Source organism: Protobothrops mucrosquamatus, unplaced genomic scaffold (assembly GCF_001527695.2).
Source record: "Protobothrops mucrosquamatus isolate PMUCROS unplaced genomic scaffold, P.Mucros_1.0 scaffold673, whole genome shotgun sequence".
Classification (NCBI taxonomy): Eukaryota; Metazoa; Chordata; class Lepidosauria; order Squamata; family Viperidae; genus Protobothrops; species Protobothrops mucrosquamatus.
The window spans coordinates 136,573-162,105 of NW_015386961.1; the positions used below are offsets into that span (position 1 = coordinate 136,573).

The following is a 25,533-nucleotide window of genomic DNA, read 5'->3' on the forward strand; positions in this document are numbered from 1 at the left end:
TCTGCCGGCTTCTTATCCTTTTTTTTTCCCCCTGGCGTTAAAAGTTTAAATAAGCGCAGGCAAGACACGCCAACCGTCTGCGCAGAACGGCCTTTTGAAAAAATCTGTTTGCCTTTTGCAAGTCCGAGTGCGCGCCTCCTCTGCGCGCGAACGGCATCCGCGAGGCAGTCAGCAGGCACACCACGCTCAGAGCGGTTCCTGCCCAAGCAGGCTGTCCCCATCCAGCCAGGCTGTGCAGACCTGAAGGTGCCTCCCGGCCAGCGCCAGCCCGCCGTCCTCCCACCCCCTTTCCCCTCCCGTCTCCCTTGTGCGCGAGAGGCGCTCGGGGCTTTCCCACGCTTCCAAGACACCCGGGAGAGCTTGGCGCGGCCGCCGCTCCGGCGCGTTCAGCCAATGAAGAAGGGAAACAGAAGCGCTTGGCAAAGAGGCCTGTCACTCACTCCTCCGCTTTCTCAAGCCAGTGGCTAGCCCGGGGAGAAGGGGAGTGACTTCGTCGGCTGGGCGGGGCCTGGAGCTTGAGGCTGAGCTGCACCGTGGGAAAGAGCTTCAGAAATCCGTTCGATTTCTTGGCGCCGGCTTGGGGTGGGTGGGGGGTGGGGAGAGGCGGGCTCAATCCAGAGACTGTCCAAAAAGGAAAAAAAAAAAAAAAGCGCCTATTCACAACCTCAAGTTCTTGCTATTTTACCCCCTGATTTGGAAGCTGGACTGTCTCCTTTGGCTACGATGAAGCGACCTTGCGAGGACACTACCTCAGATAGTGATATGGACGAGACTATAGACGTAGGGAGCGAAAATAATTATTCTGGGTAAGAAAAAACACCTTTTTCTTTAAACGTGCCTGTTCTTTCTTGCAGTTCGGGGGTGGGGGGGTGGGGAGGAGGGAGGGAATTTAGGAGTGCAAGTGCTTCAGGCTCAGCGTCATGGACTCTGGCTGTTCCCTGGATGTTTGGGACAGGGACTAAGAGCCATTCTTGTCTTTCATCCACTGGGCTGCATGTTGCCGTATTCTGACTTCATGGCTCCTGCATTAAGATATACCCACTTCTTTCTTTATACTTGGATATTGTTCACTTACCTTCTGGTGCCGTGTTTCAGCCCGACCTCCAAATGCAGATGTTCATGACGACCCCTGCACAAGACTTGTTTGGGCAGGGGAAGAAGTAGTCAGGTCGCATCAGGTTTGATCATAGCCACCTCTATAATTATTAGAAAAAGAGGAAGCTATGGGTTCTATTTCGGAGCACAGAGAAAGAGAAAAAAGCAATAGGAAGAGGTAAAGTGGAAGGCAATTAACATCTTCAGTGGTAGTAAGGGAATAAGTAGATGCTATTCTGCAAGATCCTGTAGTAAAGGGCAAGGGTGCTCTTTCGGGCAGTTACTAGATGATGTCAAAAAAAGCGCTTGTACTTGAATTTATATCTTGCAAACCTTAAGTGACGTGCATTGCTGGAATTTCTCGATGGGGACTTGAGAAGTGAGAGGATGTATTAGAAGCCACGTTGCCAGAAGGTGAAGATGCTTATAAAGCTGACTTACATAATGCTTCAGGCAATCCAGACTTTTATCTTCTGTTTTTAAGGCTCTCTTTTTTTTTCAAGCTGCCCTTTCCATCTTTTATGTATTATGTATTTGTAAAGGATCTAGTGGTTTCCTCCACAGTGCCCTTTGACTGACAGTAGTTGGAGTTGTATGCCTGGAAGCATTCTGGGTGTATCTTCTAGAAAGGGTGGGTGGCAAGAAAATCGAGGAAAAAGGAAGAGATTTAGTTATTAGATGAGTTAGAATCTCAGTCTGATTATATTTTACTTACAATAGGAGGGACACTGTTTAGATAGGTGGAACAAGGCACGCTTCAACTCTTCTATCACTGCATGATGCTTTCATGCTTGTCTCAAAAGTCCTTAGACTCTGAGATGTCTGTGATCCAGTGACTGAATAAAGGCACCTAACCGTATTAAGGCATAGTAAGATGTACTTATTGAGTGCTGTCAATCAGCCTTGGAATTTTAGTAGGTTATTCAGCTACAGACATTAAAGTATCGCCAGTTCCCAGAAAAGAAAAACTGGTCACGTTTCCTTTATTTTCTTTGAAAGTGGTTCAGTTTAAAAAGTATTGTACTTGATGCCTGTAGCGTTGTAGGGCTTTTAAAATGTATTGTAATTAATAAAGAACCTATGAGAACAGATAGTAGCAAAAGTACATATAGTTGGTTATGAAATTAGTTTAATTTTTCTTCAGCTGGTAAGTATCTTTTTCTGAGTTTGCTGATAGTGTTTTCCACTTGTAGATCATTGTCTGACATTATGTAGTGAATCCAATTACCTTTCATAATGCACTTGGAATTAATCTTTATTGATTTCTTGCTTCAAGGCATCAGCCAATTAATGTTAGTCAGTATAATTATATGTGCTGCACAGGTTAGTAACTCATACTTGATTGCAGCATATTAGCTAGTGCAGATTAACTGGACAATTAGTTTTAATTAAGTTACTTTATGAAAGTCTCAAACCCAATTCAGAGTAGTCTTAAAGTCAGAAGGTAAATGTAAGTAGATTAAGGAACTTTATCCTAAGGGAAAATTTAATTCAAGTCAATATAACTGTTTGAATAAAGCCAAAAAAGAAGCTGTGCTAGATAGGATAAGAGAAATAATAAGGTGTGTGTTAGGGTGTGACAGAGCAAGGATAAGAGTTTATATATTCTCTAAATAGATGAATTACAAAAAGTTTACACTTTTATATATTTGTCATGTGTGTGTTTATTGCATCTTTACATTTACAAATTAATTTCACATCTTCATTATTTATAATGCAGAATTTATGCCTGAACATGTGTAAATTGAAAAAAAAAGTTCCATAGATTTCATTGAAATGTTCAGATTTCTACATGAAATCCTGTTCCTAACCTTTTATACCCGGATGTTATTTCTGTCAAAAATATATATACCTTGTATTGGTTATATATTTTGCTGTAGTTAAAATGCTCAGTAAAATATACAGAACAGGACTCTTATCTTTCTGAGGCCACAATTTCTGTATATTTTGTAAATGAACATTTTTATTATTTCTGCCATATATGTGCTATTCAGAGATGAAAGAAGGCACATTTTGGATTCAAGTAATTGTATCCTAATGCAAAACGCATTGTCAGCAGCAGCCTTGAGTCCTCTCATGTTCAGAATTTTAATAGTAGGATTCTTTTGAGTAAATGATCATTAGTTTAATTATTATTTAATGATCTCTCCTAATCATTGCCTGAAACAATTTTTTTAAAGTACCCTTTGTGGCTTGCTAATCCAAAAGAAATGGTGAGGGGGAATTGTTTAAACTTGTGTTTATAGTGTTTTCAGCTTGGGTTAAAGGATCCATTCGGAGAGTGGGGAGAGATTAACTCTTTGTAAGAAACAATGCACCAATGGGATCCAGCACCTGACATACCTTTTCAACTGTTTCTTAGGCCTAATGCCAGTTCTGTGATCCGGTCAAATTCTCCTACCACAACATCTCAGATTATGGCCAGGAAAAAAAGAAGAGGGGTAAGGAATTCCTTCCGCTGTATTTGCAATGTAACATTTGCAGTTGTGTAAATATTTGCTCTTCCTATAGTTTTAAAGCTTACATACACATATGCTTTTTGTTTTTATTGGAATAGATTATAGAGAAAAGGCGCCGTGATCGTATAAATAACAGCTTATCCGAACTGAGGCGACTTGTACCGACTGCTTTTGAAAAACAAGTAAGCGTAATAAATAAACAATCCTATGTGTCATTTTGTTGGGTCTTTCGTGGAGCTCATGAAAGACTGGATGTGCCTTGATCTGGCAGAGCAGGCATTTCAGTAAAATTCCCTGTTGTGACAAACCGATGAAAATCAAAACTCTCCGCAAAGCTGAAAAATATTTCCATTCTTTTATTTGCTACTCCTTTGAGCAAGAATGCCTATGCTGTTTCTGATTTTGTTTGTTTGTTTGTTTGTTTTGTGGGTGGACGGGGAGGTAATTTTCAGTAGCTCTTCCTATTGTTTTATCTGGTAAAGTTTTAAACCTATGACAAGTTCTCTTCTGGATAAATTCTACAGTAGAATTCTATTTTTTCCATTAATTTGTCCAGCCCAGTTAGTATTTTAAGAGTTATTATAATTGGGCTGGATTAAAAAAAAAGATATAGAAAAAAAGTTCTGATGTAATGTGTGTTACTCATGCTATATTTGAAATGACCCAAAACCAATATTTTAAATGGATTTTTTTCCCAAAAATATCATGAAGGAGGACTAATATTCTACTTTCAGAATTGTCCCAGTAGTCAAACAAAGTAAATATTTTCCTCTATTATGTGAACCTGCTGATTTGAAAGATACAGAGCAGAACGGGAAATAAAATGTTTAACTTGTTTTGCATAATTTTATCCTTACCTTAAAAAAAAAACCTTAAAAACAATTAGTTCAGGGCGTTTTACAAAAACTGATGCAATTCAGCCTTTAATTTCTGAGTACCGCATACTTTTCTTCAAAAATATAGTAAATGCCCAATTAAAATTATAATTGTTCAGAATAAAGATTTTTTGAAGTCATAATTATCATAAGGAATGAAATAACTTTGGATTTGAAGGACAAGTTTTATTCACCCCTATGACTTCCTCTCTATTCCCCAAATAATTGGTCATTAGCCCAAAACTCTACAACTGTGAAGAGGTGAACATGCATCTATGGATCTGGAATCAGCTTAGGCGGCAGGAATGGTTTATACTAAATATTAGAAAAGAAAACTCTTGATAAGCATTAGTTTGTGAAGTAAAGAAAAGAGTTATTTCTTAAGTATGGTAATTTTCAATAATAGCAAAGGTTTTAGGAGGTTTTTGTTATCTCGTCCAATTCTGGTTATGTTTGAAACCTCAGAAAATAGAGGATTCAACAAATCACCAGTTCAACTCTTGAAAATTCTGTCACTAGACAGTTTACAACATAAATGTCTGTGAAAGTTTTGGAAGACATGTCTAATGATAGATTTTCTGCCTTTCCCACAAAAAAAGAAATGCTACATCATACCTAGTGATCAACCTGCGTGCAATCAACATGTGATCCATGTCTAATGGATCTTTTGGAACTGCAAAATAAAATTGTTTTAAGACCTACTTCCCTTACTTGTTGTGTAGGTGTTTCATCTGGTATGCTAGGTAGAGATTATAGACTTGTATTCTGAAATATTTAGAAGGTAGTAGCTAAGAGAAAGATATTTTAAGAAATGTATGCCTTACTCTTTAAAGCTGCAAGGGTATCTAGGAAACTATAAACTACCATTAGAAATATTTGTTTCAGTTCAGAACACTTACTATAGATTATTTCACTTAGTGAGTAAACATGATTTTTACATTGTAAGTAACTTAATATCAATAAGATCTTATATCCTGTTTTTAGCACAGTCAGTTCATTTCACCACAACTTTTGTTTCCTAATTTTCTTTAACAAATAGTTTTTAACATTTTGTATCTAATGAGCGTTCTTTCTATTCATTGTTCTAGGGCAGTTACATTTTCTTTTATATCAGTGTTTATATTTATTTTTATGTACTTCTGGGAAGGTTACAAGCATCATAGAACCTCTCCATTATTTTTCCAGTTGATCCCATTTTAGTTCAGTTACTTTTGGCATTTACCATCTCACTTTGTAAGGGAAGTGATGCCTCATTAAGAAAGCTGTACCATTAAAAATATAACAAATATGGCCTCAGATCACTTTCTCTGTTCTTTGACTCAAGTAGAAAATGATGGCTTATTTTACGGTTAAAGAACAGATTGTATACAGAATGTAGATGTGAGAAATAAACTAATTATAGCGTAATGGAAAAAAATTAACAACAAATAAGTAAAACTGCCTTCCTGGTGGCCACACTTTATCTGGAGCAATTTGCAAAGGGGTTTGTTTTGGAGGTGTTTTGGGCCAGTCAAAGAAACCAGGACAAGAACCAATAGTTATTAGTTCCAATACATTACTTACTTTTAAAAAAATCACAAACATTGTAAAACAAGGCCTTCAGAGACCTTGGAAACTATTCAGGAAGAAGTAATTATAATTCTGCACTATATGAAAAAATATTAATATTGAGGACAGGATGTAGTTTGAGGGATATAGAGTAAACTAAATTTTAGAAAACAATTTAAGATAACCAAATACCAGCACGCATGTGTGCAAGCGCACATACTTTATAACAGTAAAATTTAATGTAAGTAAATAAGACCCTTTTGAAATCTATTTTTCAATAACCCGAAGCCAGATCATTATAGATGCTTTATCTTGATCTAAAATGGCTGTTATTAATTATTGTAATTGTATCGCTATGGAAAGTTGATGTAATCTCATCCAAAGAAATGTTGCATGTTTATTCTGTACTGCGGGTATTACTTGAATATTCATTTGCAAGCTTGTATGATTTCCATTTAGAAGAGAAAGTCACTAGTTTAACTCAAGCTTTATGAAATTGTACAATAAAAGGAGACAACAAAAGATACTGGATAGTTAATAGAAAGAAGAAACTTTAAATGGCATCATCACTAACGAGAACGAGTTATTTAGAACCAGTTTCTTAACTAAAGGTACTAAATCATTATTAATATCTAAAACATGTCAGATTAGGTTCTTCAGTTATTGGTATATTTAAGCAGGGAGAAAATGATCATATTAAAGGCTTTTCCCAGTTTGCATATGACCTCCAGAAAAATATGCCAAGACACCATCTTTCTTTGCTTGGATTCCCATGTTGTCCCATCATCTCATCCTATGAACGAGACAGGCTTAATCATGTGCCAGTGCTTCAGGTGTCTTTCCCCCTTTATTCCAACTCCTAAGGATTGGCCATGGCATATAAAACCAGTCTTGTCATTTGTGATCCATAATGACTGAGTAATTTGTTTGGAAATGGGAATTACAGTTTTTACCCAGTGTATTTTACTGCTAGCTCAGGGACAGGTGGATAGCACTTCATATCAGCAGTAGGGAAAAGCCCAAAGATTATTACATGAGACCTGTTTCTTTAAACCTGAATATAGATGAACAGATAATTAATTGTAGTTTAAAAGCTAATGGGTAGTTAGGGATTGCTAAACCCATCCTCATGCCTACATTCATCTGCAGCTGGGGAAGGGTGTAAAAATGGATGATAGCCACAACCATACAATAAGAGATCCACCCCTTTTTTGTGTCTGTTGCAAGTAAAAACGAAGTGCTGGGCATCTGCCACACATGTCCCTGATCCTGACAACTGTTAATCTGCCATCACTCTTTCTCCCAGGGACAGTTGGCTAATATGGAAACAGGTTAAACGCAAGCTTGTCCTGATTCTCTGCCCAAAGATTAGGCTAGAACTAAAACATGGGAGTTTCGCTATACTCTGGATTCATATAAATAGCCTTCCAATTGTCCTATTTGCACATACATTTTTAAAATGATAATAAATAAATAAAACTAGCTTTGGTATTGCTTTTCGTGGAGCTGAAGATCATCAGAGCTGATAGTTGGGCACTATTTGGCATGAAGTTTTCCTGCACCAGGAACGATTGTCATCGTTTACTGCAGTTCCCATTAGTTTCATTTGGTCATATAAAGAATCCATAGTGGATTTTGCAAATGTTTTCAGTATGGCTGTATGCTGATTCTGCTGAGTTTGATATTGGGCTATATAACTCTACTCTCTGTATTGTCTGTGCTTTTCCATGCTCCATAGAAGAACATGCATTATATATGTCACATTATGCAGAATGATATATAATGCTTGTGTGTAATAGTAAAGTCTGGACTACAGATGCTCAGTAGAAGAATTAAACTGAGAATGCTCTAATGGTTGGGAAAATTGAAACCATAAGATGGAGCTCAAAAGGGAGGATACCGAATCAAAGCACACAGTACTTCTAAGCCTTTATTGTTTGTGCCTCTTATCTCAAAGGGATCTGCCAAATTAGAAAAAGCAGAAATCCTGCAAATGACAGTGGATCATTTGAAGATGCTCCAGGCGACAGGCGGGAAAGGTAAGGAACTGATTTTCTAATATGAGCAGGGGAAACCTTTGCAAACACTCCTGGCAGTTCTAGATTAAAGGAGTGGAAATTGGTGCTCAAGGCAGGGTTGAACTCGTGGGAAAGAACTACTGGGACAAAAGCAGCACTTGACCCTGAGCTTGCGTTGGCTTTCATAACACTGTGGGAGAGTAAAGGCTCCATTCAGAGGCAGTCCAGTCAGAGATCTGTTTGGGGTTTCCAAAGAGCACAGCAATCGGCACAAGGGAGACAAAACAAATACCCCAAACATAAACAAAGAGGGCTGTGGCCACTATTGTGAGGCCTGAAACAAAACCAAATTTAAAATTCATTATGCAGTTGCTATACCACGGGAAGTGGATCCAGAGGAAACTTTCCGTATTGTTTATGCATTGCCCTTTGTTCTAGAAAGAATGTTTTCTATGAAAAATTAGACTGTGCCGTTCATAACCAGAACAACATCTAAGTTTGCATCTTCTGGGTGTGGGTTAGCTAAAGAGGAAACTTAATACCATTACTGGGAAAAGGGGGGGAGATCCACCATAGGTGCTGACTTTTTTGTGGGCTGACATGTTTCTCTTGTGGAATTGGGAATGGAGAATAGAATGTGAGTTTATGTGGATTTAGAGAACAATTTGAAAATGATTTTAAAATTCCTAAAGTTAAATATGTGAGGTGTTTTGAACATTCCACATAACATGAGGAGGAGGAGGTGGTGATGGTGGAGGAGGAGAAGGAGGATTTGTGAATCAGAGCTTGATCAGAGTCCTCATTATTTAGCACCAGTTTTTAGCTTTGATTGCTGCAGTTACATCTCTCTATCCCACAATCCTGTCTTGTTTGTCATAAGAGTTAATCAAATCTTATGAAGAATAGAAGCAAAACTAATAAACATAAAGGAGATATGCTTTGTCGATCTTTTTGACAATTTGCATACGGCAGTGTAAAGAATGCATCATCTCTGTGCAATGTTTACTGTATTTCTAAAACTGGGTATTTTCAAACTAATTATATTTTACTATGTAGCCCGTCTGTGAAAAAGGGGATTTATGAATTTCATCAGTCTAATCAGTAATCATTGTATTGGGAATGTTCTTATGACTCGTGGACTTATAGAAAATATGGCTATTTATCAGCTCATTCATGTGATTTCCATTGTTGCTAACATAAATGGTTGCAAAGAGTTGTATTGCTAGTTTCCATTTGCTATTTATGATCATACTGGGGTCTTTTTTTCCCATGTTGGAAAAGGATAGCATGTGTTACATATATTTGAAATTCCATCGTTCTAACCTCCGAGCAAACTGCATATTTAGAGTATAAAAACAAGAGGATTTGAAAATAAGAAGTGAAGGTGCTATATAAATATGTATAAGTGAGAAATTGGTTTTTTAAATGTATTTTTTTTTTGCTAGTATTTCTGGGGAGAGAACTTAAGGCTATGATTCTGTCGCGAGGGATCTATTATCCTCTATGCCATGCATCCTCTTGAATTAAGTAAACTTAATACATAGCTTAGTACTAATCCATGATAGTACATGGTTTGCTGTTTTACATAAAAAGTGACTAGGCCTATGCAACTGATTTGGAACATAGCTATTAGTATACAAAAATAGTAGAGTGACAAAGAAAGAGAATTCATTTTCAGGAGTTTATATTTTGTTTAAAAGAAGCCGTTGAGAATCATTTAAGCCCTATTTTTTTAATAACAGGAATGTATTTTTCAGAATTACTTTTTGGGAAGACACCTTAGTTTTAGATCTACCTCTTATTTTTATTGCTTTAATAAAATGTTGCTTGGTTGTTGTTTTTTTAATTAGAATATTTTTAAACAAGTAAAAGATAAACACGAAAATAGAAAATGAAGTTAAGAGGTAACTGCCTCAACATGCTGTGGTATCAAATTCTAAAGCTATGAAAATGGTCACCGATACTGGGTTTACAACAGTATTTCCTCTCAATTGCATAATCAAAGAAATAATACGTTATGTGACATTCGGTTAAGCAGTTCTGATTAAAGTTCTTATATAATATGTGAAGGCCTTTTAGATGACAGTGATAATGATGGTAAAATTTGTATTATTTAATAGATTCAGTGCAAACATTTAATCCAAGTCTAACTAAAATGAGTATTTATTTATTTATTTATTTATTTATTTATTTATTTATTAAATTTATATAGTAGAACATATATAAAAGCATTGGTATTTTTCTATTAGGCTTTTCTAGAAGAATGTTTACTTAAAGGAAGAAGTAGAACTCCTAAAATTATCAGACTTGACTATTGAGGCCTAGAGTTCACGAAGAAGCAATCGCTACAGAGGAAAGTTCCTTGGCAGTAAAAAGTCTATTACCTCTAGCGGTGATGGCCTTTGCTCTCTATTTGTTGCTGCTGCTTTTATTAATTATGGTTGGTGACACAATCAGCCAGGATTTTAGATTGGATTTGGCATTTTTATCCACCTATTGAGTCCTTCCCAAGGACCTGGGATAGGCAGATGTTTGAAATTGTTAAAAGATATTGTTGAAGGATGTTAGCTGTTCCAAGTAAAGCTGCCTTTTGTAGTTGACCGATGGTGATGTTGTCAGTGCGGATGGTGTGGTGTTCAAGTGGTGTTCCAGTTGTATTGGGATAACACCTGAGGCGGCTATTACTATCGGCACTATCTTTGCTTTCTTTTGCCATAGTCATTCTACTACTGTTTGCCGGTCTTCATATTTTGTGATGATCTCCAGTTCTTTCTCTTCTGTTCTGCTGCCTCTAGGTATCGCCACGTCCACTATTATGATGTTTTTGTTATTAATATTATTACAGGTGGTCCTCTACTTACAGCCACAATTGAGCCAAAAATTTCTGTTGTTCAGTGAGACATTTGTTAGGTGAATTTTGCCCCGTTTTATAACCTTTCTTGCTACAGTTGTTAAATGAGCCACTGTAGTTGTTAAGTTAGTGACCGGTTAAGTGAATCTGGCTTCCCCATTGATTTTTCTTGTCAGAAGTGATGACATGATCCCGGGATACTGCCGCTGTCATAAATATGAGCCAGTTGCCAAGAGTCTGAATTTTGATCATGTGAGCCTGAGGATGCCATAGTGGACGTAAGTGTGAAAAAAACGGTCATAATTTTCCAGTGCCATTGTAGCTTTGAACGGTCACTAAATGAACTGTTGTAAGTCAAGGACTTCCTGTATTCTTATATTCCAATGTTCCTTCAAGAGCACAAGTTACCATGCAGCACTATTCCTCCCACTATTTCACCTCACAGCAACCATCCTGTGATTCATCCAATAGATTCCCAGGACTCTGGGTGAACCTGAATCTACGCCATTTTCATCCTAACCTAGGGGTAGGCAATCTTGGCTCTTTTATGACTCATGGACTTCAACTCCCAGAATTCCTGAGCCAGCATGGCTGGCTCAGGAATTCTGGGAGTTGAAGTCCACGAGTCATAAAAGAGCCAAGGTTGCCTACCCCTGCACAATACAACTCAGTGCCTTCTAAATAGCCCAGTCACTTGAGTAATTCTGTATATCTGAACTACAGCTGAATAAGTGTGGAGGCTTTGCATGTATTGCCTTTACGCTTATTTTATTTATTTATTAGATTTATATTCTGCCCATTTCACTGTCTACCCAAGGCAGCACACTGGAGATCTCTTTTCATTTTATCTTTTCAACAGCCCTGCGTATATAAGGAGCAGGATTTTACAGCCAAGCGTTTCAATACAGGTCGTCCTTGACTTAACAAAAGTTTGTTTAGTGACCGTTCGGCACTGGAAAAAGTGACTTATCACCATTTTTACACTTATGACCGTTGCAGCATCCCCATGATCAGATGATCAAAATTTGGATGATAATTGCAGTGTCCCAAGGTTATGTGATCACCATTTGCATTCTGACAAACAAAGTTAATGAGGAAACCAGATTCACTTAACAACCCTGTTATTAATTTAACAGCTACAGTGATTCACTTAACAAATGTGGCAAGAAAAGTCGTAAAATGGGACCAAACTCATTTAAAAAATCTCTCACTTAGCAATATAAATTTTGGACTCAAATGTGGTTGTAAGTCGAGACTACTATACTCAATTTGACAGTGTTTATAAGTATTTGATGCAGACATGGGCTTTTATCAGTCACGGGGTCAAAAGTATCATAGTAAAAGTACAGTTTTAAATAAACCAAATAAAGATTTTTAAAAAATATTTATCCCTGAGATGACAACTTTACAAAGTTAATTTACAGACCATCTTCAGTAACATACTTTCAGAACTAAAATACGTATTCCAGGCTGTGCTTTACAAGAAAGACCAAAGGAAGCCTCTGATATTTAAGTGTATTTTTCCTCTGTGTTCCAGGTTATTTTGACGCTCATGCTCTGGCCATGGATTTCATTAGCATTGGGTTTCGAGAATGTCTAACCGAAGTTGCAAGATACCTGAGTTCTGTGGAAGGTCTGGACACGGCAGACCCTCTGCGAGTCCGACTAGTCTCCCATCTCAGCTCGTGTGCTTCCCAGAGGGAAGCCGCTGCCATGACCTCGTCCATGGCACATCATCACCATCCTCTGCACCCTCATCACTGGGCGGCTGCTTTCCATCATCTCCCTACGGCTTTATTGCATCAGAATGGATTACATCCCTCCGACGTCTCCCCCTGCAGACTGTCCACAGCCTCAGAAGTGCCTTCCCACGGCTCAGCTCTCCTCACCGCCACTTTCGCCCATGCCGATTCCACCCTCCGAGTGCCCTCGGCGGGCAGCGTCGCTCCTTGCGTCCCACCACTTTCTACCTCTCTCCTCTCACTTTCTGCCACTGTGCATGCTGCAGCAGCGGCAGCAGCTCAGAGTTTCCCTCTTTCTTTTGCTGGAGCATTCCCAATGCTTCCTCCAAGTGCGGCAGCAGCAGCAGCAGTGGCTGCTGCCGCAGCCATTAGCCCCCCTTTGTCTGCTAACTCTCAGCAACCCAGCAGTAATGGAAACACTAAACCCTACCGACCTTGGGGTACTGAAGTTGGAGCTTTTTAGATTTGCCCTTCAAAATGCCTCCTGCGATTAGAACAGAAAGCTCTTGCACGAAGCTTAGGTGGTGAAAAGCTCAAGGAGCCAGACGGATGCTCAAGACACAGAAGAGAAAGAGCAAGCAAATCTGCCATAAGAATTGTCAGGATGGAGGTTTTTCTACTTCGTTTGAGTCAGACCTCACTCACAGTGGTCTTCAAATGATATCTTATGTCGCCTTTAATGCTCTTGCTATGCATTTTTATTTGCCAGGGAAGTGGTGGATTGTAACTCACAAAATCTTCCTGAAAAACAAATGCTGTCCTAAATGCTTAAGTGCCTGTCCTGTTCTGAATAGGCAGTGTATTTATATGTGTTTCTTTGCATTTTTTTTCTAAGGCTAAACCACCGTGCAAACATGAAAATGATGCTGGGGAGGAAACAATAGAATTTGGAATCAAATAATAAGATCCAGAATAGGGATACAATTTCTGAATAAGTACTTCTACAAACAGTAAGGTGGCAGTCCTTTAGCATCAGTGGAACCCTACCAAACTAACTATGCAGAGTTGAATTTTAAGAATAACAAGGTTGCTGAGATTGTATATACTTAATCTCATCTAGTTTACTTTCATTGTGCGGATCTATCAAATGTCTGCAGCGTAATTTTGATACAAGCACTAAACTTTCAGTGTGGTTTAAGAAATTACAAGCCTCTGGCACTTTTTGTAAAATGCTTGGTGTCAAGTTATAAGCGTGCATAAGTTGACCACCGTTTCTATACTGATGCATTTTGGTAAAGTCACAGCTGATAAGTCTGGTTCATTTTTGAAAGCTGGGAAACAGCTTCCTTTAGATTAGAGTCCTTTTTTGTCACAGAAAGAGGTATGATTAAATAGCTACAGTTCTTTATCCTTTGGCCATTTTCTTTTCTTCCATTCAATCATATCTGATTGAAAACTGGCTTTCATTGGAGCTCAATTTGATTCTCTTTGATCATACATACCTGAAAAATTAGGGCAATTGTATTCCAGGAGATCTGGAAGGAAATAGACTGCCAAAGGCTGAGCTGTAGTATCAGCAACATGAACTTTTGGGTTAGTTTTTTTTGCTGCCATTTTGTTTTCTTTTTTTGTACGGGTTCAGTTCACAACCCAGAAGATGTAAGTTATGTTTTTTTTTTAATTACCCATACAAGCAGTACTATAAAAATGTTTTGCTTTGTTATTGTTATTACAGCAACATGAAATAACACAAGTATTTTTTTTCATTGACTCAAGAGCTAGAGTTAATGATGGGGGAGGGCAAGGTAAATGAAAGCACAGCATGTATTATGCACTTCATTTCTCTGCTGTGTGGAGAAAGCAATAAACAGAATGTTAAACATTATACAAATGTACTTTTAAAATATTTGTTTTAAAAATACTTTTCCTAGTTGGAGGAGGGGCAAATTGTTCATTATTTTGGTAACCCTTTTTTCTATGCAAAAGTTTTATGTATCACTTATTAAATGAAGTCTTTTTTTGACTGACTTCCAGATATTGTTTTGATGTGATCAGTGAAAGAGAAGAAATTGAATGTGTTAAAAGTTAACGCAAGCCCAGATGGTGGTAGTTTCCTTGAGAGGTTGCATTGTGTTACACAACTAAAAATGCACACAGTTTCACTTAAGGTTTTATTCAATTTAGTTTCTTATACGTGTGGTGAACTTGTGCTAAATACAATTCAGTATCCAAATCAATACTAACTTGGGACTAAATAAGTGATAAGCACACAATCACCTGTTGCATGTTTGCTGAATTGTTGATGCACGTGGAAACTACAGTGACCCTAACCTGGAATGGGAGAGTCATAGTGTTAGGCTGCAACTTTTGTTCCTATATTAGTCTAGACCAGGGGTAGTCAACCTTGGCTCTTTTATGACTCGTGGACTTCAATTCCCAGAATTCCTGAGCCAGCTTAGCTGGCTCAGGAATTCTGGGAGTTGAAGTCCACGAGTCATAAAAGAGCCAAGGCTGACTACCCCTGGTCTAGTCCCAAACCGCTTTTGCTTCTTCTGAAGAAAAGCAGCTGCCATTGATAACAGCAGTCTTCTTCTTGGGGGAAATAGCAGCTACATGGAGCTTGATCTGGATTAAGGGTACGGGAGGATTAGATCCAGTTTCCCTCTACTACGTCGTCCCATGTCCACATCTTCAGTCCAGAGCTGCCCCATGAGCAGCATTTGGTTGAGAGCTGCTTTTTAGCCTAGCTTCCAGTTTGTCTTTATATTGAATGAAATTGTGCTGAAACCTACCCATCATAGCCTAATGTGTTAATGGCAGCTCTTCAGAATCTCTACATCAAAACAATGACATCTGTGCCCAAAGGAGTAGCCGTGCAAAAAATAAAATAAAATTACAGTGTTCACATTTGTAGCTTGCAATGGATTAGCCAATCAAAAAAGAAAAAAATATATTACAAAAACTGAGGGCAGGGTTCTCAAGGAGTTAGAAAGCTATAAAAATGTTTCCTGCAGCCTCTAGGTATAAAATAATACTAGCTCCAACATTAAGGACTTTCATTTGAAGTGATGGGCTATATTTCTGCTTTTTATGTCAGTTAAGGAACCCTGGAAGGGATCGGAGAAGAAAATTATCTACATTGGGATATCATCTTGTCTTACTATAGAATATATTAGGTATTTGCATCTTGTTCTCGTCTCATTATAGGCTCAGTAATTCGTTGGTCAGTGACAGTAATAAAAGATTACCTGTCTATACTCTCACTGGCTGCAGTTCATCCTGACTCTCAAAGTAAACAACTTCACAAGAGCATGTGAAGAAACTGATTCTCCAGATGTCTATGGAGATTCTCAGTCATCCAGGTCATAGTTGTCTCAAAGGTGCTTTTTCCCCCTGAGAGAAAAAAAGACGTGTTGCTTCTCATTCAAGAAGCTTCATTAGTTGTGACTGGATGGTGGGGGGATGGAAGGATAGGTTCTGGCAGGATGGTGGGATGGGGATGGGAGGATTATATTTCTTTGCCATTTTTTTCAATTTGCTTTGATTCTCCAGATGTTGCTGAATTTTAGATTCCAGAGTAGTTTATGATTGGACATGCAGGTTAGAGTTGTTGGGAATCGGTTTGAACTTATGAGGGGTTACAGTTTTCTACTCTAGGTATAGAGAATCAGTTATCTGTTAGGAAAAATATGCTGCCCAGAAAGAGCCAGGAATTATTTTTAAACATTGGGAAAGGGTGCAAAATATAGCTTCTGGATTTTTCCCCCCCGTACATCTTCCCCCACAATTACCAAAAGGGGTCTTGTATTTTATTCTGTGTAACAAAATATCAAATGTGATTTTTATTTTTGAAAAGACAGCTGGACTGATTTTATTTTATTTTTTGAGGAAGAAGACGTTTCACTTCCTACCCTGGAAGTTTCATTAGTTGGATGGTGTTAGAGATGGGAGGACAGTTATTGACAGTTGACATTAGTTGGGGTGTGTGTGTGTGTGGGGGGGGGAAATGATAGATTCTGACAGGATGGGTGGGATGGAAAAATTGTATTTTCTAGGCAGTCAACTGGTCTTAATACTCTCCAAGAGCCATTGTAGTTACTTGGGGTTTTAACTGTGACCAAGATAGTAAGTGAAACGTCTTCTTTCTAAAAAAAAAAAAAAAAGTCCAGGTGCCTTCTGAAAAATAAAAACCACTTTTGATATAACTATGACCTGATGGATGATGGAGAACCTTCATAGACATTTATGCAACAAAATATTTTCTGTGTGCACACATATATGTGCACCTTCTCCCTAAAGACTATTTGAGGAAGATGATGCGTGTTGCATCTGTGTTTGAATCTCTGTTCTCGTGCACTGGGAGGTGCAGAGCAGGCTGCGTGTGCTCCACATGACCATCCAGGAAGAGGGAAGGTGACTTAGGATGGAGGAGTTGCTAACATTCTGAGCAGCTGCCCAACTCATTCTCCCATAGGGAAGCACTGGAATTCAATCTTCCTTTGATTGTCTTTTCCCACCGAATTTGGTTCTTGTTTATTTTGACAGTTATTCTGCTGATGAATGGATGGATAGAGTCCAAACCCTAAACATAATCTGTTCCCAATAAATCATTCCCCAACATATCAATGTTAGGGAAAGCATGGAATTTCTGGAATTCTTTCAATCCCTTCATCAGATGTGACCATAGGAGAAGTCTGTATTTTCTCCTGTGAAATACAGTAGTGTGTTGTGTCCCTGTTGGTGTTTATGTGTGCATTGGGAAGCACGCAGATGCATATGCTCCACTCTGGATCAGGGAACAGTTTTAAGATTGCCTCCCTATCAGGATGCATTAGAGGAGGATCCTTTTTCTGATTTGATTTGGATCATTTTCAAACTCAATCCTCCTAATAGCTTCTTCACTTAGACCAAATTCTGCCCCATTCTGTTCAATTTCCAGAGTTTGATCTGCTAACAGGTGGAATTTTGGGCCTGCTCACATAGCTGTGTTCCTGATGTCTGCTGAGCTGGAACAAATGAAAATGGAGTGATAACCAATGTCAGCAGTTCTTAGGCCTTGTAGATAAGTTATCTGATACCAGCAAGAATTCAGTGTATGTATATATTGATAAGAAAATAGTGGAGAAAGTTTAGTGTGCATGATGGAGCTAGAACTTATTCTGCAATGCTCCCAAATTAAACAAGCAGCAACAAATCCATTCTCTTCCACAAATAAAGGCTGGTTCTGTTGTTCTTTTGTTCTTTTATTTATCCTATATTGTAAGCAGCCCAGAAATTCTGGAACTGAGATGGCCAAGTTAACTAGAAATTTGGAAAGTTGCCCAACACTCAAAGCCATTAGACTGGAGAAGGTGCATTGATCATCACCGCAATATTGTACTAATCAACTATAAAAGAAAAAGTAATTTTGGTTTTTCTTCCTTCTGCCCAGCAAATGCTGCATAGAAATCAGAAGCTAAAAATGTGTGCAAACTTGTTAGATCCGTATGTTTTAATTGATTCTTACAATAGTTATATTGTTTAAGCATTGTTGAGGCATAATGAATGAAAACAGTTTTCTTAAACTTTGTTTGAAAAAGCACAAACAAGATATGAATAGGATACCTTTCTTTAAAAAAATTAAAATGCCAAAAATATAGCTGTAGGCTGCCGCAGACATGAAGGAAAAATGTATTTGTCTACTCCAATTAACGTGACCTTTAAATATTTCTGTAATGCCTGCCAAGGTCTGGTCAACCATACATGGATGACTCATTCTAGTAAATCACTATTCACCCACAGTGTGTTTTTCTGAGAATATAAGGATTATGACACTCATTGCTTGCTGGCCACTGACAATTATATGAAGCAACCTTAGCAATAAACCCAAGTGTTATCTTGCTCAACACTGACCAGTTCTCACACTATGTTGAAATCCAAGGATACCCAAAAACACAAGTAGAAACTGTGTACTGGTGTAAAAAAAAAAAAGTAATACTTTAACAGAACAATGGAAAGCTTGTTTTCCAAGCAGTGCCTTTTTAAGATGCAAACCATTTTATAGTGTATAAAAGAATTTACAGATTGAATCAGAGAAATATCAATGTTACCTAAGACTTGAACAAGTATTAAGTAATGTAAAGTCTTCTTAATGATAGTGAGATTTAAGCCCATGTTTAACTCAAACTTTGCGGGGGGGGGGGGAGGGAACAACATTCTTAACTGTCTCTTTGGCAAAATACACAATGGAACTTGAAGAACTTTGAATCAACTGGACATTGCCCAACATTCATCTGTAATATAAACAGACTACAGCTTTGTTGATTTTGCATCTCCACTTTTCATGCCTACGCACAGTTAAAGACAAATGTGTGTTCATTTCTCATACGCCTCTACAGCTCAGCTTTTTCACAAAAGAAAAGCAAATTAAAAAATCCTTGCAATGAGCTTTTCAAAATGCTGCCAAGTCAGGAGATCTGGGTTTGTAGATATCTAAGCAAGTGGGCATCAGGTGATTCTCCTAGGTAGCTAGGCTGGTCTATAGAACTTTCATGCAATAAGGGTGCATGATACAGAGCTGTTCAGAAGGAATTATGGAGAATGTAGAAGAATTATTTATGGGGCTGCCACCAAGAAGAGGGGGGTCAACCTAAGCACCTGAAGGCAAGATAAGAAGTGAATGGAAACTAATCAAGGAGAGAACCAACCTAGAACTAAGGGGAAATTTCCTGACAGTTAGAACAGTTAATCAGTGGAATGAGTTGTTTCCAGAAGCTATGGGTGCTTCAACACTGGAGGTTTTTAAGAAGGGATGTGCCCTGGTCTCTTGTGGATGTGCCTTCATCAAGAAAGGAGTGTTACTGAATATACAGATGTAGATGTTCAATACATCTAGGACCTGAAAGGCCTTCTTCACAGCAATGCTGAGCATTTGATTAGAGGTAAGAGCCTATCCTCTTTCACATATACCATGAGCATGACAGAATATTAATAATAACAGTGTTCATATCTTTATAGATTATGAGTTGCATAGATTTTTAATAAAGTGATAAACAGTTGGCAGATATTTTTATAGCTAAACAATAGCAATGTTCCAATATCTCGGGCTGCCACAAAGAAGAGGGAGTCAAGCTATTTTCCAAAGCGCCTGAAGGCAGGACAAGAAGCAACGGATGGAAACTAATCAAGGAGAGAAGCAACCTAGAACTAAGGAGAAACTTCCTGACAGTGAGAACAATTAACCAGTGGAACAACCTGCCTCCAGAAGCGGTGAATGCTCCAACACTGGAAGTTTTTAAGTTGTTGTTGTTGTATTATTATTATTATTATTATTATTATTATTATTATTATTATTATTATTATTATTATTATTATTATTATTATTATTATTATTATTATTACCATTACTATTCTGAAACAAGAACTAATGCAATGACTTGTGAGTGCTAGTTAAAAGCTCCCTGATTCTTTAAGTGAAAATTGTAGCAACTGGATTTGGAATGTGGCTGGAAAAATAAAATGGAAAATCTACCTATCTGTGATTAAATATAAGAAGAGGTTTGCAAGTGTGAGAAATCCTATTATTGGATTGGGGAAATAAAAGCAGTAATACTTGATCACCTGAAGAAAAGTGATTATGTTTTTTTAGACTGGCTTCATAAACTTGCTCCTAGATCAGGGGTTTTCAAACTTAGCCCATGCTGGCTGAGGAATTCTGGGAGTTGAAGTCCACAAGTCATAAAAGGGCCAAGTTTGAAGACGCCTGTCCTAGATAATCAAATACTGCAAAGAGTATCCAATATAGACACTGCCCAAACCTAAGAATATTAAGAAGCCAGATTTACCAAGATGCTCTTTCTGGGTTTCCAGAATTTTTGCATCCTTTTAGATTTCCAAAATCTAACTCTCTCTTAGTCTGAGAGTAAGAATCCCCACATTATTGTGAAAAACTGCAGCTATGCTTCATTTGTAAAATGAAAGGTTCTGTGACACAAATCTTTCTGAAAGTTGTGTTATTTAAAAAACCTCTTTCCCCTCCCCTGATTTTGGATATACAAAGGCCAGTCGAGACTTTTTCTCATTTTTAAATGTGGTGCCTATTATTAATTAATAAGTTCCAGACTTGGATCTGTGCCATATGTAGTTTGAAATGTACCATTGGTGCTTTGAATGGCCCTCTGAAATGGACTAGTAACTAGTTAAGTTCTCAAGCAGCGGCATATGTTCAAGATTATCCATCACTGTAATATAAAGTACCAATTACCATCTGAACCAACTGTATTTTTGAAACATTTTCAAAGTGGCCATTGTGTTAGTCTTTTAAAGAAAAATAAAAGAAGAAAGAAGAAATAGTATTCAAAAGGGCCTCTTATGGATCAAGCCAACCTTAGATTTTACTAGGCCTAGATAACTAAGAGTGGTGGTGGCATAGAGGTTAACAAGTTGGGCTTATTAACCGGAAGAACAGCAGTTTGAGACCCTTCCCCAACTCCTGCAAACCTAGTAGTTCGGAAGCATGCAAATGCAAGTAGATAAATAGGTACCACTTCAGTGGAAAGGTAACAGCATTTTGTGTGCCTTGGTGTATGGTCATGCTGGCCACATGACCACAAAAGTGTCTTCAGACAACACTGGGTCTCTCGGCTAGGAAATGGACATGAACACCACCCTCTGGAGTTGGACCCGACTGGAAAGGGGAAACCTTTACTATTACATTTTAGGTAACTAACTAGTGAAGATATGATTTGCTTATTTCTAACCAGATATCCCTTGTGCTGCACAGCAGCTGATCTCCAAGAACTCAGAACTAATTTAGGATAATTTTAATACCCCCGGCTTGTGTTCTGCTAATAGAACAGAGAACTTTCCCGTTCCTCACTGGAGGAATGGGAAGAAAATATATATTAGGATTGGGACAGCCAAGCCAAAAGTTCCTTTACAGTGTATTTCCAAAAGTATGTTCCTTAATCACATAAATGTCTTATTGTTTTTATACAATATTTATTTTATGAACGGTTTTAAACATAAGATTCAGATATGAAACCTAATTGCTTCCACAAACCAAACCTTCATTATTATGCCAAATTCATGTGATTTGACAGGAAAAAAAAATAAGCAGGTTTTTCTGAGGAAACAGCAAATCAGAAGCTTGCATTATGGGACTAGTGTGACCCCTTCTGGTATATTACAATATTTTTTTTACTAGAGATCCAGCAAATGGCTCTCAGGATACTTATTGCACTTTCTCTATCAAAGAAGAGAACAGGGGAAAACTCTTGCCCTAGGCTTTAAAAACCACCACCAAATAAATATTATTACTGGTATAATAGCAGCCATCATTGTTCATAATACTCTACACAATACATGCCAACCAAGGAATTTAAAATCTAGCCTTTGCTAATCTAACCTCTGTTAAACCTTCCTAAACTTCTTAAAAGGCCCTATACACTTCTGAGATTACTTTAATGTGCTCTGCAATGTGTACCTTTGAAAACAGTTTAAAGTTTAAACACTTCAACTGGAACAAAAAGTGGCCATAATATGGTGATGGCTAAGTTAGCGGACTCCTGCTGCAGCTGCTAGCCACCAAACCTCAGAGGCAGCACAGTGTGAATTATGCATTTTGAAAAGGCTGCTTCCCTATATCTCATTATTATGATACATACAGGTGAAAACCTTTTAAAGACAAGTTTATTGGTGTTTTGCTACTAAATGCTGTGTATTTAATTTTTAATCTTGCTTACATATTTTTTTTTTACTGCAGTATGTATATGTTTTAAAGCACACAGAAATACAATAAAAACCTGGAAACAATTGTAATTGCAGTTCATGTGGATATCAATGAACTGAAAGGCAGTGTGCAATTAATAAATACAACTCAGCACAAAGAATTAAAATGAGAAAGCATATAAAAAAGGAATTTAAATTTTTAAAAAATGTCATTTCTCTACTTCAATAAACTCCATGTATATTTGTCTTTAATCACCCATCATCGCTGGCTTTTCCTGATTCTCACTATGTACAAAAGGTGCATCAATTCACAAAGATAGAATTTCAATTCAATATCCTTAAGAAAACATAAAATAAAAGATAAATATGGTCCAAACCACAACAATTAAGGTTCCAGTGGCCATGCTTCTCATCCCTAATTTTTGGCCCCTGGAATCATAAAAATTTTGGAGATTTTCTGATTAACCTCATGGAGAATCACTACATATAGGATTTGATCATGGTTTTTGTTGGATCTTATGAAAAACTCATGCAACATCAACACAATGATGATTTCATAGAAAAGACTTATTGTGCTTCAGGATGCTGTTATACAATTAAAGCTTTTTTAAAAACTTAATAATGGAGAAAGAACTGCAAGTAATAGAACACTACATTGCATCCATTCATTTATCCTCATCTTTATTTCTGCCTTTGTACACCTGCTTACAAGAAAATATTGAACAGACTCTTATCCTGGGATGACTCTGGCACAAACAGCAGAAATTTTGCTTGCAACATTTTGCTTGCCATACTGTTATTGAATAGGGAGGCTTAAAAATAAAAGAAAGTAGGCTGAAGACTTGACTATCTTGCTTAAGAGTAAAGCTTCATTTTGGTACACAACAGCAGCAAAATTTTTGTTGTTTTCAAAAACTACAAAGGAATTTAAGCAGGAGATAGTAAATTACCTCAAAGGAATGCAATCATGAAATTTAGACAAGATAGAAGACAGGAAAGGTCCAGCTAGCTAACTATATTCTCAAAATAGGGAGAAAAATCCCTCCCATAAATAACTTTTTCATTTAAAAAACTATATCCGGCGGGACAATCTTCCTTTCAGATAAATATACTAGAACATGTTATCCAAATAAACAGGTAATGCAAATTAATTTTGACTCCCTCCTTTTAACTTATAAGAAAAAAAAAACAATGCTGTACATTATATACTATTGTCCCAAGCAGAAGAAAGAGAGACATTCGGGAGGTTTAAAGTTTTAAAAATACTCCTTCCCTGACCGGGAATCGAACCCGGGCCGCGGCGGTGAGAGCGCCGAATCCTAACCACTAGACCACCAGGGACCTCTGACTCATTTTTTCTTCTTTCCTTTAAACCAATCAATCCAAGTCCTGCTTCTTTACATTAACATATTTGTTAGTATATTTTCCCGAATCAAATGGCTTTTCAATCGAAAAGGCCACTTTGCACCAAGCTGAGGAGACTAACTCTGGCAACTGAACCACAACACATTATTGGTTTTGTTAAAAACCCTCTTATCTTTTTGGTCCTCTGCGTTCTTGGTACTCTTCCCCTGCATCTTGCCTTTGGGGGGGGAGGCGGACACCATTCCTTGGCTGAATTGATGCTGAAACTGAAAACTGCGAAAAATCAGCAATTCTACTGAACTGACTGCGCTGCTGTTCAGAGAAGTGTAAATAAATTTACAGTAGCTGTGATGAAAACTCTATTCAGTGTTTCCAACCACGGCCTATCCCTCAGATAGCACAGATCATGTGACCATGGGGATGCTGCAATGGGCATAAGTGTGAAGACCAGTCATAAGCACTCTTTTCAGTGCTGTTGTAACTTCAAATGTTGTTTTAATGGATGGTTGTAAGACAAGGACTCCCTATAAATGGCACATTAAAAACTGTGTATGAAATGTACAAGATTGGAACTGATATATTAGTCAAAAAAAGGAGGGATAGGAATAGCAGAAATCCTTGGATAAGGTGACCTCAAAGCTTAAAGCCACAAGGCCAGTTTCAGTGGGCTCTCACAGATATCACAAAATAACCCCTTAATGCCAGAGAACATTAAGGCAAGGAGCCTCTATGATGGTTCACATCAGCAAGAGATTCAAAACTCCAAGGAAATGGAGACTGTATGCCACATTTCAAGTGATTCAAGGCTATTTACATAGAAAGTTGTGCTCCACTAACTTACCCATGGTATTAAGATGCTTTCTGCATCTCTCAATTAGTTATGGAATTTCATATAATAGAGACTTTACACCAAATATGTTTCTCTTAATCATTTTAAGGAAGGCAAGGGAAAGCCTTTAGAAAATTGTTTGGCACGGGAGTCTCTGTCTAAAAGACAAGTAACTGTGACTTAGGGCTCCCAGGGATTTGGGCGCCTCCACGTGCTGAACAAAAGTATGACATAAAATGCAAGCTCTCCTCAGCTGGATGACTTTTGATTGCATTCAAAGAGGAATCAAACAAATTGCTTTAGTGCTGTTTGGGGTCCTGAAGTGCAGAGTGGGACACTTTGTATTGTATTGAGAAGTTCTCTTTTACAAACCAAATTTGAAGCAAGCAAAGAGGCAAGAAACAGCGGTGACTTTGTTCCTTAAGAGGAAAAGCCACAGAGAACAATCTACGCAAGTATTTAAGTTTCAGGGCCAGATTTAGGCTAACACTGAGCAAGAACTGGACTAGGGCACAGAAGCTCAGGAAGCGCCAACATCATCCCTTTTTTCCAAATCATTTAAAAAATGCAAATGTTTGCATTGGTGGCATAATTACTCAATGTGGTCGAGGAGTACAATATAGCCTTCAGCTGGTACTGTACTTTAGATACAGAAACTTGCTTCCCCAGACAATGCATGGCCTCTGAGCCTTTCCTGAGAAAAATGGGTGTGCATTACTGGGTTCAAAATGAATACTATCTGCCCAGCCAATTTGATCTGGCGTGCTCCAAATATCTTCAGTTAAACAAAGCCATATACTGCAACATTGGAAGCCTGTCCTCTGCAATGAGGTTCTCCCTGGGATCTGAATGGCACCCCATTCCTGATATTTTGAAGGATCCTGAAGAACATCCAGATCTTTGGTAAATGTGACTGAAGCCCATTCTCTTCTCTTCCTTTGTACCATCTGGCTTTGTTATCTTTGCCAACTTTGTTCTTTGTTTTGTATTGTTTCACAACACAAAAGTGTTGCTGGGAGTCATATGGCATATACATTTAATAAATTATTGTTATTGTTGTAGTTGGTTGCATAGCCAGGCAGATGTTCAGAATGAATTTGGCA

General features: G+C 37.9%; 1 protein-coding gene and 1 non-coding gene across 2 annotated transcripts; one reads left to right on the plus strand and one right to left on the minus strand.

Annotated features, from left to right (window-relative positions):
• Positions 1–723: 723 nt before the first annotated feature.
• HEY2 (hes related family bHLH transcription factor with YRPW motif 2) lies at positions 724–13,218 on the plus strand. The gene is made up of 5 exons (XM_015818074.1): positions 724–806; positions 3,458–3,536; positions 3,653–3,736; positions 7,935–8,016; positions 12,384–13,218. Exons 1-5 carry the CDS (start codon positions 724–726, stop codon positions 13,049–13,051), a joined length of 996 nt encoding a protein of 331 aa, XP_015673560.1. The 3' UTR covers positions 13,052–13,218.
• A 10,287-nt stretch (positions 13,219–23,505) lies between these two features.
• TRNAE-CUC lies at positions 23,506–23,577 on the minus strand. The gene has a single exon. It is a non-coding gene; the product is annotated as a tRNA-Glu (tRNA).
• Positions 23,578–25,533: the final 1,956 nt, after the last annotated feature.